The 15993-nt window shown below is 53.0% G+C and overlaps 1 protein-coding gene and 1 long non-coding RNA gene across 2 annotated transcripts in view; one reads left to right on the top strand and one right to left on the bottom strand.

The window, feature by feature from the left end:
* Window positions 1–9035: 9035 nt before the first annotated feature.
* SELENON (selenoprotein N) overlaps window positions 9036–15993 on the top strand; it is a 17908-nt gene continuing 10950 nt past the window's right edge. The window contains 3 exon segments of the mRNA NM_001199977.1: window positions 9036–9273; window positions 9899–10016; window positions 13955–14088. Coding sequence (NP_001186906.1) covers window positions 9091–9273; window positions 9899–10016; window positions 13955–14088 — 435 coding nt within the window. The 5' untranslated portion in view covers window positions 9036–9090.
* On the bottom strand, window positions 12075–13811 carry LOC129051898 (uncharacterized). Its single transcript, XR_010136548.1, has 2 exons — window positions 13711–13811; window positions 12075–13605 (listed from the first exon to the last, which is right to left on the bottom strand). It is a non-coding gene; the product is annotated as an uncharacterized LOC129051898 (long non-coding RNA).

The raw sequence follows: 15993 nt of genomic DNA, 5'->3' as shown, positions 1-15993 counted from the left end.
ATTTTAATCTGAGAGCAGCAAGAAGCTAGGAAGAGTTTAAAGCAGCACATGAGATGACCCACTTTACATTTCTGAAAGTTTCCTCCGACTTCTGAGTGGAGAGACCTCGGAATTCTTTTTCCTCTTACATCTGTCTCAGTGGAAAACCATTCTCAGATTCCTAAGCGGAAGCTTCTAAAGCCTGTGCCCCAGGAGTGCTGCAAGGCCCGAGTGCCCTCTGCCCCGTGTGCGTGACCTCTCCTCTGCTTTTGTACTCCCTGGGTTTTGAGGAGCCTGGGAGACTTCAAGGGCACCAGAAACCTTTCCTCTGACCCTTCTTCCCTGTAGCCACGGATCAAGCCTCCAGGCTGCTGCCTCCTCTGTTTCCACCACTCCTTTCAAGCGGGCCCAGCTGCGCTTTTAAAAAACGGAAGCTGCTTCCCAAGATGGCCCTGCTCCTTCTCTCGCACATGCGCAACGGAGGCTGTTTGTGGGGCCTGGGGCCTTCTTTTCATTCTTCTTTGAAACCTTCAGGATTTGTGGCAGGTATGAAGTCAGGGAGTTCTGGGTCTTTCAAAAGCACATGTTGCTGAAACATAACATTGTCTACCTTCACCCCTCCTCCATGGGTAATTCCAAGCAGGACATTGAGTGCTCCGCACCTGCCCAGGTTCTACCTAAGTCTGCCTGGCTGGGTCCCCTTCTGCTGTGTCATTCTCCGTGTGCTTCCTGAAGGGTCCTGACTCCACATGGTTCCCCACCTATGATCACCATGTGGCCTGGACACCTTCCCTATCCACAGCTCACCTGATCACCAAGGGACCACCCCAAAGCCTTGACTGGTGCCACCAACTATAGCTCTCAAGGTCCTCCCAGGGGTCATGGAGCCATTTGGATCCCTAATATCTCCTGATCCCCTTAGCTTATCTTTGGAGCAGTCAGGAACTATCTGCCTCCTCTTCCCTTTCATCTGTGTCCACATGTCCCACCTGTCTCCTGAGAAATCATTCCTTTCCTCCAGCCCAGTCAGCATGTCTGCCTTCATCATGCTGTAATTTTCCAAGGCTCCAGTGTTTCAAACCAGTGTTTCAAGGCAGTTCACTTGAGGCCAGGAGTCCGAGGCTGCAGTGAGCTATGATTGTGCCCTAGCAAGCCCAGCCTGGGCAACAGAGTGAGACCCTGTCTCAAATAAAATAAAAATAAAATAAAATAAAATAAAATAAATAAAATAAATAAAATAAAATAATAAAATAGTGTTTTCCATGACTCTGGTGTTTAAGCCTTCATTGTGCTTTAATTTTCCAGGCTCCAGTGTTTTAAACCAGTCCTATTTCTCCTTGAGTTTTTAAGTGAAACTTAAAAAAAAAAAAAATTTGATTGAGATATAATGTAGATACAGTAATGTGTAAAATACACTATTCTTTTTTTTTTTTTTTGAGACAGGGTGTCACTCTGTCGCCCAGGCTGGCGTGCAATGGTGCAATCTCAGCTCACTGCAAATTCTGCCTCCCAAGTTTAAGTGATTCTCGTGCTTCAGCCTCCCGAGTAGCTGGGACTACAGGATCACACCCGGCTAATTTTTGTATTTTTGGTAGAAACGGGGTTTCACCATGTTAGCCAGGTTGTTCTTGAACTCCTGACCTCAGGTGATCCACCCTCCTCAGCCTCCCAAAGTGTCGGGATTACAGGCGTGAGCCACTGCACCCAGCCTAAAACGCACTATTCTTAAATGACCAGCTCAAGGAATGTTGACCTATATGCACGCTCATATGACCTCCTCCCCAATCAAGATCAAGACTATTCCAGCACCCAGAAGGCTTGCATGTGCTGCTTCTAGTCAACACCTGCCATCCCCAGAGCAAACCCTATACGGACCTCTTTCACCATCACCTAATTTCAGGCACAGACATTTCATTCTTTTCATGGTTTTTTGGATTATAAACATTCCACTGAGGCTGGGTACAGTGGCTCACACCTGTAATCCCAGCACTTTGGGAAGTCAAGGTGTGGGAGGTTGGCTTGAGGCCAGGAGTTCAAGGCTGCAGTGAGCTATGATCATGCCATAGCACTGTAGCCTGGGCAACAGTGAGACCCAGTCTCAAATAAAATAAAATAGGCTGGGCATAGTGGCTCACAACCATAATCCCAGCACTTTGGGAGGCCGAGGTGGGCGGATCACCTGAGGTCAGGAGTTAGAGACCAGCCTGGCCAACATGGTGAAACCCCATCTTTACTAAACATACAAAAATTAACTGGGTGTGGTGGCAGGCGCCTGTAATCCCAGCTACTCGGGAGGCTGAGGTGGGAGGCTCTCTTGAGCCCAGGAGGCAGAGGTGAGAGGATTGCTTGAGCCTGGGAGGCAGAGATTGCAGTGAACTGAAGTTGCACCACTGTATTCCAGCCTGGGTGACAGTGAGACCTTGTCTCAAAAAAAAAAAAAAAAAAAAAATTCTCTGCATTTTCTGTCTTAATTTATATGATACAATTTATAACTGCTTAGCTCCTATCTAATAAGGACGCTCACACTTTTTTGTGTGGTCACTATGAAGCCCTCTTGTACCCATTTGTGGTAAAAAAAAAAAAAACCTCTGAAGTGCACAACCAAGATCAGAGATGATGAAATAAAGCCTCTCAGATGCAAGCTGAGCTATGCCTCTCCCTTGTTTGGGTGACTATAGCTCATCTCAGTTAGGGCTTTCCTGCTTGTAGGACCAAGTATCCCACATCCTCGGTGCTCCATCAGTGTCAGTCCTGAGCAGACCAGGGTGGCTGACCCCCAGCACTGTTCCCTCCTTGGTCCTGGACCCAGTTCAAAACACACAAGACAAGTGGAGCAGAATTCAGGGCAGATCATCCGGCACCATCTGTCTGTGCCTGACACTCACCGTTGGAAAGGCCCCAAATGTCAAACTCTTTTTTGTGGCTTGTGTGTGGAACTTGGCCATCTTTACATTTTCTCCCTCTTGGCTGTGCATCAAAATCACTGGAGATCTGGTAAAAATGTCCCTCTTTCCCCCAACCAACTGGGGGTTGGCCCCAAGTGTTGGTCTCCTTCAAAGGCCCCAGGTGACTAGTGGGCAGCCAGTCTGGGTAACCAGGGCCTCTGCACTCGTGATGCTGAGAATAAATCTGTCCATCTGGCAAAGTGGACAAATTCCCGGAGGCATTTACTGACCCCGGGAAACAAATCTCTCTCCTAGCCTGGACAGTACGAGAGCCAAGCCAATCCTGTCATGACCTCTAACATTAATCTATTTTCTGGCTAATCACAGCCACAGCCCCATGCCCGTAAATCCAGCCAAAGCCACTCAACATTCCAAGACATGGCGGCATCTGCGACCACGTAGGCCAAAGGCTTCTTCTCTCTCTTCAATGATCTCATTGAATCTTGTGGCTTTAAGTGCCATTTTTAGACCGGCAACTCCCAGATTTATAATCCACGCCCCCTTCCCTACAGTTCATAGCCCCGTAGTCATACACACACAACTGCCTCCTTGACACCTCCGTGAGGGTGGCTCTCAGGCATCTTTTTTTTTTTTTGAGATGGAGTCTCCCTCTGTCACCAGGCTGGAGTGCAGTGGCATGATCTTGGCTCACTGCAACCTCAGCCTCCCGAGCAGCTGGGACTACAGGCGTGCGCCACCATGCCCAGCTAATTTTTTGTATTTTTAGTAGAGATGGGGTTTCACCATGTTGGCCAGGATGGTCTCGACCTCCTGACCTCATGATCCGCCCACCCCAGCATCCCAAAGTGCTGGGATGACAGGCGTGAGCCACCACGCCCAGCCAGCTCTCAGGCATCTTAACCTGGCAGACTGGACCAAGGCTTCTCCCCAGCCGGGGTCCCTCCAGGGTGCCTCATCTCAGGATGGTGCCACCAGCTACCCAAGCTCAACCCACGGCTGATGCTGGTCTTTCCTCTCACCATCCACTTCTGACCCATCCGCAAATCCTGTCCATGGCTCCGCTACACTCATACGTCTTGTCCATGCCTGCCCAATCCCTGCCATCTTATGCCTGGGGGACTGCATTAGCCTCCTGTCTCCCTCCTTCCTCTGTCCATCCCCTAACTCTATTCTCTACCCAGAAACCAGAAAGGTCTTTAAACAAACATCAAAACCAAGCGGCTTTACTGGGATATCATTTACATGCCATAAAATCCACCCACTTCAAAGATGGACAATTCATGTTTTTTTAGTGTATTCACAGAGTTGTGCAAGCATCATTATAATCTAATTTTAGAACATTTTATCACCCCAAAAGAAACTTTGTACCCATTAGCAGTCACTCCCCAGCCTCCTCCTCCCTGTCTCCCACTATAGCCCCAGGCAACTGCTAATCTAGTTTCTGTCTCTCTGGATCTGTGGATTCTGGACATTTCACTGAATGAATCACACAAGCCGTGGTCTTTGTGTTTGGCTTTTTCCACCCAGCTTAAGGTTTCTAAGGTTTATTATTGCCAACTAATACTTATCAAATGGATACACCGCATTGTTTATCCATTCATTGCTGGAAATTTGGGTTGTTTCTGCATCTGGGCTATCAGAAAGGTCTTTTAAAAAACAAGTCACCAGCCGAGTGCAGTGGCTCACTCCTGTAATCCCAGCACTTTGGGAGGCCAAGGTAGGCGGATCACTTGAGGTCAGGAGTTTGAGACCAGCTTGGCCAATATGGTGAAACCCCGTCTCTACTAAAAATACAAAACGTAGCCAGGCTCGGTGGCTGGCGCCTGTAATCCCAGCTACTCTGGAGGCTGAGGCAGGAGAATTGCTTGAACCCAGGAGGCGGAGGTTTCAGTGAGCCGAGATCGTGCCACTGCACTCCAGCCTGAGCGACAAGAGCAAGACTCCATCTCAAAAACAAACAAACCAACAAAAAACCAAGTCACACATTGTCACCACCCTGCTTAAGACCTTATAATGGTTTCACATCATATCTAGAATGAAGTTTGGCCAAGTGCCGTGACTCACACCTGTGGTCCCAGCTACTTGATATGCTGGGGTGGGAGGATGCTTTGAGCCCAAGAGTTCAAGGTTGCAGTGAACTGAGATCGTGCCACTGCACTGCAGCCTGGGGGACAGAGTGAGACCCTGTCTCAATAAATAAATTGAATGAAGGTTGTTGCTGTGGCCTGCAAGATTCCGATGTCCTGCCCCAGCCTCTGTCACCAAGCTTTTCTCTCCCCATAACTCACTCTGCCTTCTGTGTGTCACCTGGACATACCAAGCTTGTTTCCACCCCAGGCCTTTGTACCGGCTCTCCCCTCTTCTCTGTGCCTGGGACGCTCCTTCCTCAATTCTTCTCACAGCTGGCTGCTTCTTCCCATTCCAGACGCAGTGTACATGTCACCTCCCAGCTACACTGCTCATGCCTGCCTGTGGCACTGTGCCACAGTGCCCTGTCTCACTCCTTCACACTTACCTTTCTCTGAAATTACCTTGTGTGTCTGTCATTTCCTTCCTCCGAGTAGAATATTCAGCCCCACAGAGGAAGTGCCTTGCCCGTCTTCTATACTACTGTGTTCCCAGGGCTGAGAACAGTCCCTCGCACACAGCAGGTACTTAGTTTGCGGAGAGGCCCACGTGGTCCAGGCATGCTTAAGCAACTCCTGCAGTAGCACCAGAAACCTGTTTCCCCCAAGTGATGCTTTGTTCTTAAATGCTGGTCCTATTATTGGTTGCCAAGATGTTAGGGTTGGGTTTGGGGAAAATCACCTGCCTCTCTAGGGCCCCAGATGAAGAGAAGAAACACACAAAAAACAGAGCCAAATGGCCCTCTTCCTGGCTCACTGTCCCTGGTGAAACTGGAGTGGAAAATCCTAATTTGATTTGATTCTCTGGAGGGCAGCAGCGCCCCCTGCAGGAAGAAGGCCTTTCCTGGTGAGTTTACCCCAGAGACAGGAAGCAGAAGAGAGGATGCTACTAGGAGGCAGGCAGGGGGGTGTGTGTGTGTGTGTGTGTGAGTGTGTGAGAGTGTGTGTGTGTGTGTGTGTGTGAGAGAGAGAGACACCAGGAATCGAGGCTGTGTGTGTATATGTGTGTGTGTAAAAGAGAGAGAGACACCAGGAATCGAGGCTGTGTGTGTATGTGTGTGTGTGTAAGAGAGAGACACCAGGAATCAAGGCAGTGACCCTGCCCCTACTTAAATGTGGCTGCAGGCAGGTCAGGCTCCCTCCTCTTCTCATGGGTGGATGGAATGGCCTGGAGTGCTTACACCAACACCCTCTGCGCAGGGAGGTGGGTGTGGGTGCCCCCAGGCAGAAGCTGGGACCCAGTAGGGAGTCTGAAGGGTGCTGCAGTGGCTGAATGTCCCTTTCTTCTGATGCCTCCACATTGTCTCAATGGCAAAGCCCAGGCTTTTCACAAGCTGGCCAGAGCTCCAGCCCAACCATCCTGCCTCCTCCTCCTCCTTCTTCACACTTCCCCCCGGGTCCCTCTGCTCAAATCCACTGGACTATATTCTCGAGACGCTACGGATACTCCATCGAGTTTCACACCACTGGGCCTTCACCTCTGCTGTTCCCACCCTCTGGAATGATCTTCCTGGGTGCTATGCCTGGTGATCTCCTGAAGTCAAGGTCTGGCCAGACCTCTGCTCTGGGAAGTCTCTTCTGAGCCCTCCTGATAGTCAGGGGGACCCTCCTCTGTGCACACCCCTTTCAGAGCAGTTACCCCTCGAGAGGAGGGTTGCAGTATCCATTGACTCATCTGGAAGAGCAGAGACTATTTTGTTTTCTGATGGACACCCAATCGCCAGGACACGGCACAGTAGCCCTTCAATACATGTTTGGAAGGATGAATGAGCGAGTGCCCACTAACCTCCGAGACCCTCATGGATGTGGCCAGTGCGTCACTCACCTCGCTGTGGTTCCCATTGGCTGCCAGTTCCCAAGTGTCACCCTTGCCCACTGAGAGGCAACAGCAAGGTGCCAAAGAGATCCTGCAGGGCTGCCCCAGCCAGAACCGCTCACTAGGCCCTATCTCTCCTGGCCTTGCCCTACCCGGGATCTTGGTTTGGGACAAGCCCTTCTGGGAAGGGCGCCCTCCAGTGGGAAACCAGCCCTGCTCCACTGCCAGTCCCAGAGCTGACATCTCCCAGAGCTGACATCTCCCAGAGCTGGCCCCAAGATTGATCCTTTTCCCAGAGGCACACTGATCTGACCTGATTGTCATAAACCCACCCACACTGTGTGCCTTCCCGGGCTTCTAGAATCATCCCCCAAGTCCTGCAAGCCCCAGAAGCCCATTTCTTCAGCACTGGGCAGCAGAGACCAGTGGGGTATCTGTATCTTTAAGAAAAAGCAAGTGTAATAAATAAAAGTTATCTGGGAAAGAAAACTTCCTTTGTTTATTTTCCAGAAGCCTTAGCTCATCAATCTTCCCCTCCTAACCCGCTTTGTGCTCTACTAGTTTTGCTTCCAACAGAACGGAATTTGGTTTTCTAGTAGCATCTATCATACGCAGGGTGTCCCCAAACAGTAGCAATAATGAGTTGAAAGTGGCACAGTTGGAAGCCGTCAGAAGCCAACACCAGATGTCAGGCCCTCAGTGGGTCCCTCTAAGGACACTGGGGCCAGAGCACAGGGCAAGGGTTGGGTCGGGCCCACAACTCTGGAAGGTCCCTGGGAGTCATTCATCCGACAGACACTGAGGAGTGCCCACGATGTGCCACGCCCTGCATGGGCACTGGGAAGGCCTCACCTGGCGCTGCCATGGCTGGCTACCAAAGAAGAACAGGCTGGGCAGTGGAGGCAGGACCTCACCCCCAACTCAGTCGACTGGGCCATCCCCTGGGAAGCCTGGGAGGCAGGATGGCAGGAGATTTGGACCCAGGTAGACCTGGGTGCCAGAGGTCAGGCTTCTTCATTTGAAAACCAGACAAGCAGTCTCTAGCTCACAAGGTGGCTTAAGAACAGAGTGAGAGAATGTGTAAATCACCCCACCCGAAGTCCAGCACATGGGCAGAGCTCAGCATCCTTTGGATCCCTCAGGCCTGACAGGTGCCCCTGCGCTGGGGGGTTGGTGGGGCTCTGCAAGGGCAAGCACTGCTCGCCTCTGGGCTCAGAGTTCCTGCCTAGAGGCTTCTGCAGCTGCCACCCTCGCCTGAGAAAATGCAGGTAGAGCCATCTAGAGCCACCCCATGGCAACTGGGGGCTTTGAAAGAATGGAAGAGAGCCCCAAGGAACCAAGCCTCCTGGGCATTGACAGGCATGAAAATATGTCCTCCACTCCACCCACCTCTATTTCCAAGGCCCTCCTCCAAGCACGCCACGTGCTGTTCTCCAGAAAAGCCAGGGCCTCTGGTAGCTCCAGCTGCTGAGGGGCTGGAGCCTCGCCTTCTCCTCACCAGACCAGAGCCCATAGGGTGGGGGTTGGGGGGCTCTTTTAACTCCTTGGTGGAGATGAGGAAATTTGGGCCCAGGGAAATGCAGGTTCAGAGCTGCACCTGCTGCGCCTGGAACAAGGCCAATCCCCATAACCCATGCATCTGCGGAGGTGGCCCCCCAACTGCACATGAGGGGAACAGGGGCTGGGCTTTCTTTTTAATTTGTCTTGCTCTAGATATGACAGAGTAACTTTTAGAAAACTGGTGGTATAAGGATGGACGGATGCCCCTCAGCAGTCTCTGGCCTTGTGCACGGCTGCCAGCAGAGGAGGACACGAGGCCTCAGTGGCCCCCGACGCCCCTTCTCCAGGAGAGCACAAGGTGTGTGGCTTCTCCCCAGCCTCTGGCCCCAGCCCCTTCTTTGTCCCAGTCCCCAGTCTGGAATCGCTCTCTGGGCTGGGCCAGGCAAGTGGGCCGCAGAGGCCTGGCTTAGCTTTGGGAACGGAAGCACGGGAAGGGGCGCGGAGAGGCAGGAAGCAGCCTGGGGAGGCTGGGGTGGTCGGGACTACGGACCCGACCGCATAGACGCGATCAGCCCCTCTTGGCGCTCCGGTGTAGCTGACCCCGTCCGGGGCGCTGGCCGGCCAGCGAAGCCGGGACCCAGCGACCCCGGCCCGGCCCCTGCGGCCGCCCCGCCCCGGCCGCCCCGCCCCGCCCGGCCCCGCCCCCGGCCCCGCCCCGCTCCTTCGCGTCCGGGGCCGCCGGCAGCCGCCGCCAGCCGCAGCCATGGGCCGGGCCCGGCCGGGCCAACGCGGGCCGCCCAGCCCCGGCCCCGCCGCGCAGCCTCCCGCACCACCGCGCCGCCGCGCCCGCTCACTGGCGCTGCTCGGAGCCCTGCTGGCCGCCGCCGCTGCCGCCGCCGTCCGGGTCTGCGCCCGCCACGCCGAGGCCCAGGCGGCCGCGCGGCAGGTCCGGGCCCGAGCTGGCCGGGGCGGGAGCGCGGGAGCGGGGACTGAAGGACCAAGCCTCGGCAGCAGGGGGGACATGGGCAGGGACGAGTCGGGGGAGGCGGGCGGCGGAGGGGGACTGGGCGGGAGGGAGCACGGGAAGGAGGGGACACGGGAGGCGGGTGGGGAGTGCCTGGGGCCGGGCTGATGGGGGGAAGGCGAACGGAGGCCAGTGTGAGGTTGGGACAGACTGGAGGGGTCTCTATCCAGAGGGGTGACCTGGACACAGTGAAGCTGGTTCCCGCAGAGTCTTAAAGGGGCACTGGGGAGCCCTGGGACAGTGAGGAGGGGACACAGGAGAGGACAGAAGGTGCAGGAGGAACAGGGCCAAGCAGCCAGGGCCAGGCCGAAGGCGAGGTGGGGACAAACTGGGAGGGGGCAGTCGGACCAGACAGTGGATGAGCAGGGACCAGGAGAGACTGGAGGCTCTGGGGCAGTTCAGAGGCAACATTTGCACAGATGGACCGGGAGGCACTGGGAGAACTCAGGAAGATGGAGAAGGGGCTCCAACCGGAAGCAACTGCCTGTTGGGGACCAGGAGACCAGGCCGCCAAATGGTGCCCAGCCCAGTCTCTCCTCCCAAGCAGGAACTGGCACTGAAGACCCTGGGGACAGATGGCCTTTTTCTCTTTTCCTCCTTGGACACTGACGGGGATATGTACATCAGCCCTGAGGAGTTCAAACCCATTGCTGAGAAGCTAACAGGTACCAGGAGAGGCTGGCGGCTGGGGAGGAGGGCGCCTTGGCCACGGTGTCTTCACTGAGCAGGAGTGGCTGTCTGGAGTGGAGGGAAGCTCGTGGGATCTCAGAGGCCCTGGACTCCTCCCAGCTCTGACACTTTGTAGCTGGTAGCTTGGGCGAGCTGCTCCAGCAACCCCTGAGCCTGTTTTTCTCAGACTTGTAAGCAATAATCCAGTTAACATTCTTTGGTCTGCGAGGTAGCTCACGCCTGTAATCCCAACACTTTGGGAGATGGAAGGATCGCTTGAGCCCAGGAGTTCAAGACCAGCCTGGTCAACATGGCAAAACCCCATCCCTACAAAAATACAAAAATTAGCCGGGTGTGGTGGTGTGCGCCTGTAGTCCCAGCTACTTGGGAGGCTGAGGTGGGAGGATCACTTGAGGCCATGAGGGAGAGGTTGCAGTGAGTTGACGTCACACCATTGCACTCCAGCCTGGGCGACACAGTGAGACCCTGTCTCAAAACAAACAAACAAAGCAAAACCAAAAAAACAAAAAAACCATTCCTTGGCCACCTCCTCTGTGCCAGGCATTTAAGTACTTCATGTGGGTTCTCTCTTTAAACCTCACAGTAGCCCTGGGAGATGGACACTGTCATGATCCCCATGTTTAATAGTCTAAGAGACTAAGGCACAGGCATGCTCCCCAGTTTCCCAAGCTAGAAAGGTGCGGAGCCAGGGCTAGAACTGGGGCCATCTGGCTCCAGGGTCCTGCACCAGCTCACAGGTTTCAGTAGAGAAAAGAAATGCACAGTGACGAATATGCAGTAGATTTCCAATAGACAGCAGCTATAACTTTTTTTTTGAGACAGGGTCTTGTTCTGTCACCCAGACTGGAGTGCAGTGGTGCAATCACAGCTCACTGCAGCCTCAACTTCCCTGGCTCAATTGATCCTCCTGCCTCAGCCCCCTGAGTAACTGGGACCACAGGCATGTGCTACCACGCCCAGCTGATTTTTCTATTTTTGTAGAGATGCAGTCTCACTACGTTGCCTAGGCTGGTCTCAAACTCCTGGGCTCAAACGATCCTCTTACCTTGGCCTCCCAAAGTGCTGGAATTACAGGTGTGAACCACTGCGCCCAGCCAGGAGCTATAACTATTATTACTAAATCTGAAACTTTGCTTAGGTGCTTTCAGATTCCTATTCCATTCTTTGTTGTTGTTGTTGTTGTTGAGATGGAGTCTTGCTCTGTCACCCAGACTGGAGTGCAGTGGCGCAATCAGCTCACTGCAACTTCTGCCTCCCTGGTTCAAGCAATTCCCCTGCCTCAGCCTCCCCAGGAGCTGGGATTACAGGCACTTACCACCACGCCGGGCTGATTTTGTATTTTTAGTAGAGACGGGGTTTTGCCATGTTAGCCAGGCTAGTCTCGAACTCCTGACCTCGAGTGATCTGCCCGCCTCAGCCTCCCAAAGTGCTGGGATTACAGGCGTGAGCCACTGTGCCCGGCCTCCTATTCCATTCTTGCTATCATTTTTGCCTAGTTCAGTCAGTGATTATTTATTTATTTATTTGGTTAAAGATGAGGGGCTGAAACATTCTAATGAATTATAAAATGCTTCTCTCGCTGCCCCACCACCACCCCAACCTCTGTGCCCATTTTCTTCCAACTTCTTGTGACATTTCTTGAACTTAGGATCTTGGGCACCTACTTATTAGCCAGATTGCCTGGTGTCAGTCAGTCCTCGATGGGAAAGGCAAGAGAGACATGCTGGCTGTTTTGGGTGCATAAGCTTCAAAGCACTGTCACGAGCCTGCTGTTTTTCAGGGGTGTATTGTGTAGGTTGGCTCCGTGCTGGCCCGGTGACCTGTGATCGCTGCTAGAGGAGGAAGGTTGGATGAAAAATGCTAATGAGCTGGAGTGGATGTGTATCAGTGTCTCTCAGTGGCAGGCAGTTCTGTCATGAAAGCAGATGGGCAGATAAACAGGTCGTCCCCTTGTGGCCTTGCCTGTACTTCTTATTTTGCATACACTTCAGAGCATTTGCACAGCCACCTCTTTGTCCTTTTTTGTGGCCAGAGTGAGAGTTCTCTCATAATGACATGTTAGCAAAGCTTGAGGTGCACTTTTAATTTTTTGCACAGAAATCTTTTTCTCCATCAGGGTGAAAGAATTCCCCCATTACCTCTAGGCTGTGAATGCAAAAATGGACCAAATTTTGAGAAATCAAAGGCGGGGGGGATTCAAATCCAAGCAGGAAATAGAGCCAACTACTTCTATTTAGTAGAGTTATGAGTGTGTTTAATTTTCTGCCTTATCCCTTAAAATTTTTACAAATTGCCTATAATGGGCAAATGTTACTCATAAGTCAGGAAATAAAACTTTTTATTAAAAAGCCAAAGGGCTGTAAAATGCTGAGTATTATTATTATAATTAATAACATTATTACCAACTCCATTTGACAAATGAGAAAGTAAAGGCTCAGAGAGGTGAAGTCCCTTCCCCAGATCATACAGCTAGCTGGTGGGGGAATCATTATTATTATTATTATTTTTTTAAGATGGAGTCTTGCTCTGTCACCCAGGCTGGAGTGCTCGGCTCACTGCAACCTCTGCCTCCCAGGTTCAAGCAATTCTCCTGTCTCAGCCTCCAGAGTAGCTGGGCTAGGATTATAGGTGTGCACCACCATGCCCAGCTAATTTTGGCATTTTTAGTAGAGACGGGGTTTCATCATGTTGGCCAAGCTGGTCTCAAACTCCTAACCTCAGGTGATCTGCCTGCTTTGGCTTCCCAAAGTGCTGGGATTACAGGCATGAGCTGCCTTGGGAATCATTGTTATTAATATTTATCTGTGATATCAGTAAAATAATTGAATAAGCAAGGCCGACTAATAACCCTGCATATTCCTGTTGCTCCCTTCTTCTTGGGTTTCTAGATTGCGTTTTGGAAAGTTTTACTGCATTGACTTACAAATACAGAAATAAGTGATTCTTCAGAATAGGGATTTGCATCAGGAGCAGCGGGGAGTGCTCATTAAGAGGGCAGATTCCAGACTCACCCCTGCAGATTCTGATTCAGTAGGTCTGAGGTGGGTTGTGAGCATCTGTAGTTTAAAGGCATCCTGGGTGATTTTGAGGACTTCTGGTTGAGAACTGCTTTAATGCATCATTCAGCCTGCTAGCCAGTCAGTCAGCAAATGCTAGGCATCATCTCTGTACCACTACCCTGCCTTGAGAGGGCAGACAGGGCAAGACCCACCCCCGCCCTCTGCTGGCTACACTTTGTTACTGGTGACTATATTACTCACCCCTTCTGAAATAGGCGTCATTTCTCCCTTAGTCCTTCAAAATGAATCCTTCTATACTGGGAAGGTTATAGACTTGCCCGATCTCTGAGCAGGAAAAGATCCAAGAAATCAAATCCAGCCACTGCCAGTCCAGCCCCTCCTACAGCTGGGGCAATGCCCCCCCCCCAAAAAAAAAGCAGGGGAAAGTGGGTCTCCTCACTCCCAAACCAGTGCTCTCCCTGTGACACCAAGGAGCCTGTTTCTGTGTCTTGCTTCATTCATTACTCCGGTTCCCTTGACTGAGTTCCTCTCAGTCCCAGAAGACCTAGAAAAGGGTCGTGGTTGGTCATGGGTTTCTAGTAAAACAGGCCTGGGTTTCAATCCCGATTCCCCCACCATCTAGCTATGTGACCTGGGGAAGTGACTTTACCTCTCTGAACCTTCACTTTCTCATTTGTCAAATGGAGTTGGTAATGTTATTATCTGCCTCCCTGGGCTATCCTGAAACTAAAATGCAATACACTGGTTGTTACTTTGGTGATTGTTAACTGTTAACACCCCAGTTACCCCCACCCCCTGCCTGGCTCCGTTAATCACCAGCTGGTGTGGATGATGAGGGAGAGGTGAGCCCTATAGCATAAGGGCAGTGCCCCTCCGATGTCTGTGTCTCATAGGGTCAACTCCCGCGGCCAGCTACGAGGAGGAAGAGTTGCCCCCTGACCCTAGTGAGGAGACGCTCACCATAGAAGCCCGATTCCAGCCTCTGCTCCCGGAGACCATGACCAAGAGCAAAGATGGCTTCCTAGGGGTGAGTTGGGGACCACAGGCAGCGGGGTCATCTGTGTGCATCCTGAGGATGAGTTTCTGCTCCATTCATCCATCTTTCCTCTGCCCTCTGTGCCCACTGGAGCCAGGCCCCATGCCAGGCCCTGGAGGTCCATGTGGCAGTGATGTTGTCCCTGCTGTCCAGGCATACAGCCTGCTGGGGGAGCAGGAGAGAGAAGCATTAGCTTCTGCCCCAGACTGGGGAATCTGGGATGGCTTCCTAGAGGAAGTGACATCTGGTAGACTGCAGGATGAGGAGGGCTCAGCAGGGTGACTGAGCACAGGTTGCGGGGGTCTCGGAGGAAGCAGCAGTGCGGTAGAGACCCTGTTAGTGCAGCCGCCCCACATACTATGATGATTACTTCCCGCACATCCATCTCTTCCCCACAGCGCATAGCATGATGCCTGGCTCCTGATAGGTACTCTGTTGAACTCTGATGATCTAGACCTGAGGTTTGGTCCCCAGCAGAGGGCTATGGGGTGGGGAGGGCACCTGAGAAGGTGGAGGTAGGAGGTGGACAGATGCTCTCCTTGCCAGCCCCTCCCCAACCCAAGGCCCTTTGGACAGGGTCCTGAGCGCATTGCAGGATGAAGCTGCCTCAGCCCCTGCCTGCCCTTTTGCACTCTCTCCCACTCTCTCCTCCCCCTGTGGGCTTCCTCTGTTCCAATCACACCAGACTTACTTCCTTCCAAATCCCCAGGCTTTCTTCCAACTGGGAGCCGTCTCACATGTGGTTCCCTCTGCCAGGAACACTGCCTCTCTGTGCCCAGCCCACACAGCCCGACCCAGCCTTTTCATCTCAGCCAATGCCACTTCAGCACCAACAGAGGCCTGAAGGCAGGAGTGCCAGGCTGGTCACCGAGGCCAGGCGGCGGGTGTATCTGGGCCCAGGGGGCATGCAGGACCCACACGGGGCATCCCAATCAGTGGGGCCAGGAGAGAAGGTGCCAGACCCCACCAAGGGCTTTGTTGCCTGCCTTTGGCCTTCATTCTGTGGCAGCTGAACACCGCGCAGATTTTAAATAAGACACAGTCTCCTCATCAGACATGGGCGTTCCAGGCCGGGGACGGGGCATGTGTACAATGGGGAGAAATGGGAGGCAAGAAGACCAGTTCTGGAGGGGAGACGGAGAGGAGATGGAGAGTGAGGGCAGCCTGGAGGATGCTGGGGAAGGAAGGGCAGGGAGCGGCTCCTCATGGACAGTGGGTGGGCAGGAGTTGGATGACTCAGGCTTCTGGCTGGTGACCAGGGGCATGGTGGGCTGCTTGGGGACTGTAGGTGGGGAGGGAGTGGGGGGTAGAGAATGAGGTCAGTCTGCACATGTTGAAGTTGAGGTCCCCAGGGGATGTTGGATGTCTGTCGCCCAGCAGCAGCCCCTTGGCAGTGCCCAACTCTAGAGCCTGGCAGCCACATGGCAAAAGAAACTTGGGAATGACCTTGAGGCTGGCACCTGTGGCAGAATTGCCACCTGGCCCAGCCCAGGGAAGCAGTGCTGGGGAGCCCTTTTCTTTTTTTTTTTTTTTTTTTGAGACGGAGTCTTGCTCAATCGCCCAGGCTGGAGTGCAGTGGCGCGATCTCTGCTCACTGCAAGCTCCGCCTCCCGGGTTCACGCTATTCTCCTGCTTCAGCCTCCTAGTAGCTGGGACTACAGGCGCCCGCCACCACACCTGGCTAATTTCTTTGTATTTTTAGTAAAGATGGGGTTTCACCATGTTGACCAGGATGGTTTCGATCTCCTGACCTCGTGATCCACCTGCCTCGGCCTCCCAAATTACAGGCGTACAGGGATTATAGGGATAGAGGCCCGGCTGGGAGCCCCTTTCTTAACCTCATCGCTGCAGGTTCAGGGAGGGACAGAAATTCCAAGGAGGAGCTCACAGGGAAGG

This window comes from Pongo abelii, chromosome 1 (genome assembly GCF_028885655.2).
Source record: "Pongo abelii isolate AG06213 chromosome 1, NHGRI_mPonAbe1-v2.0_pri, whole genome shotgun sequence".
In the NCBI taxonomy this organism is placed as follows: Eukaryota; Metazoa; Chordata; class Mammalia; order Primates; family Hominidae; genus Pongo; species Pongo abelii.
The sequence above is the reverse complement of the archived record's forward strand: the minus strand, read 5'-3'. Positions and strand labels throughout refer to the sequence as shown.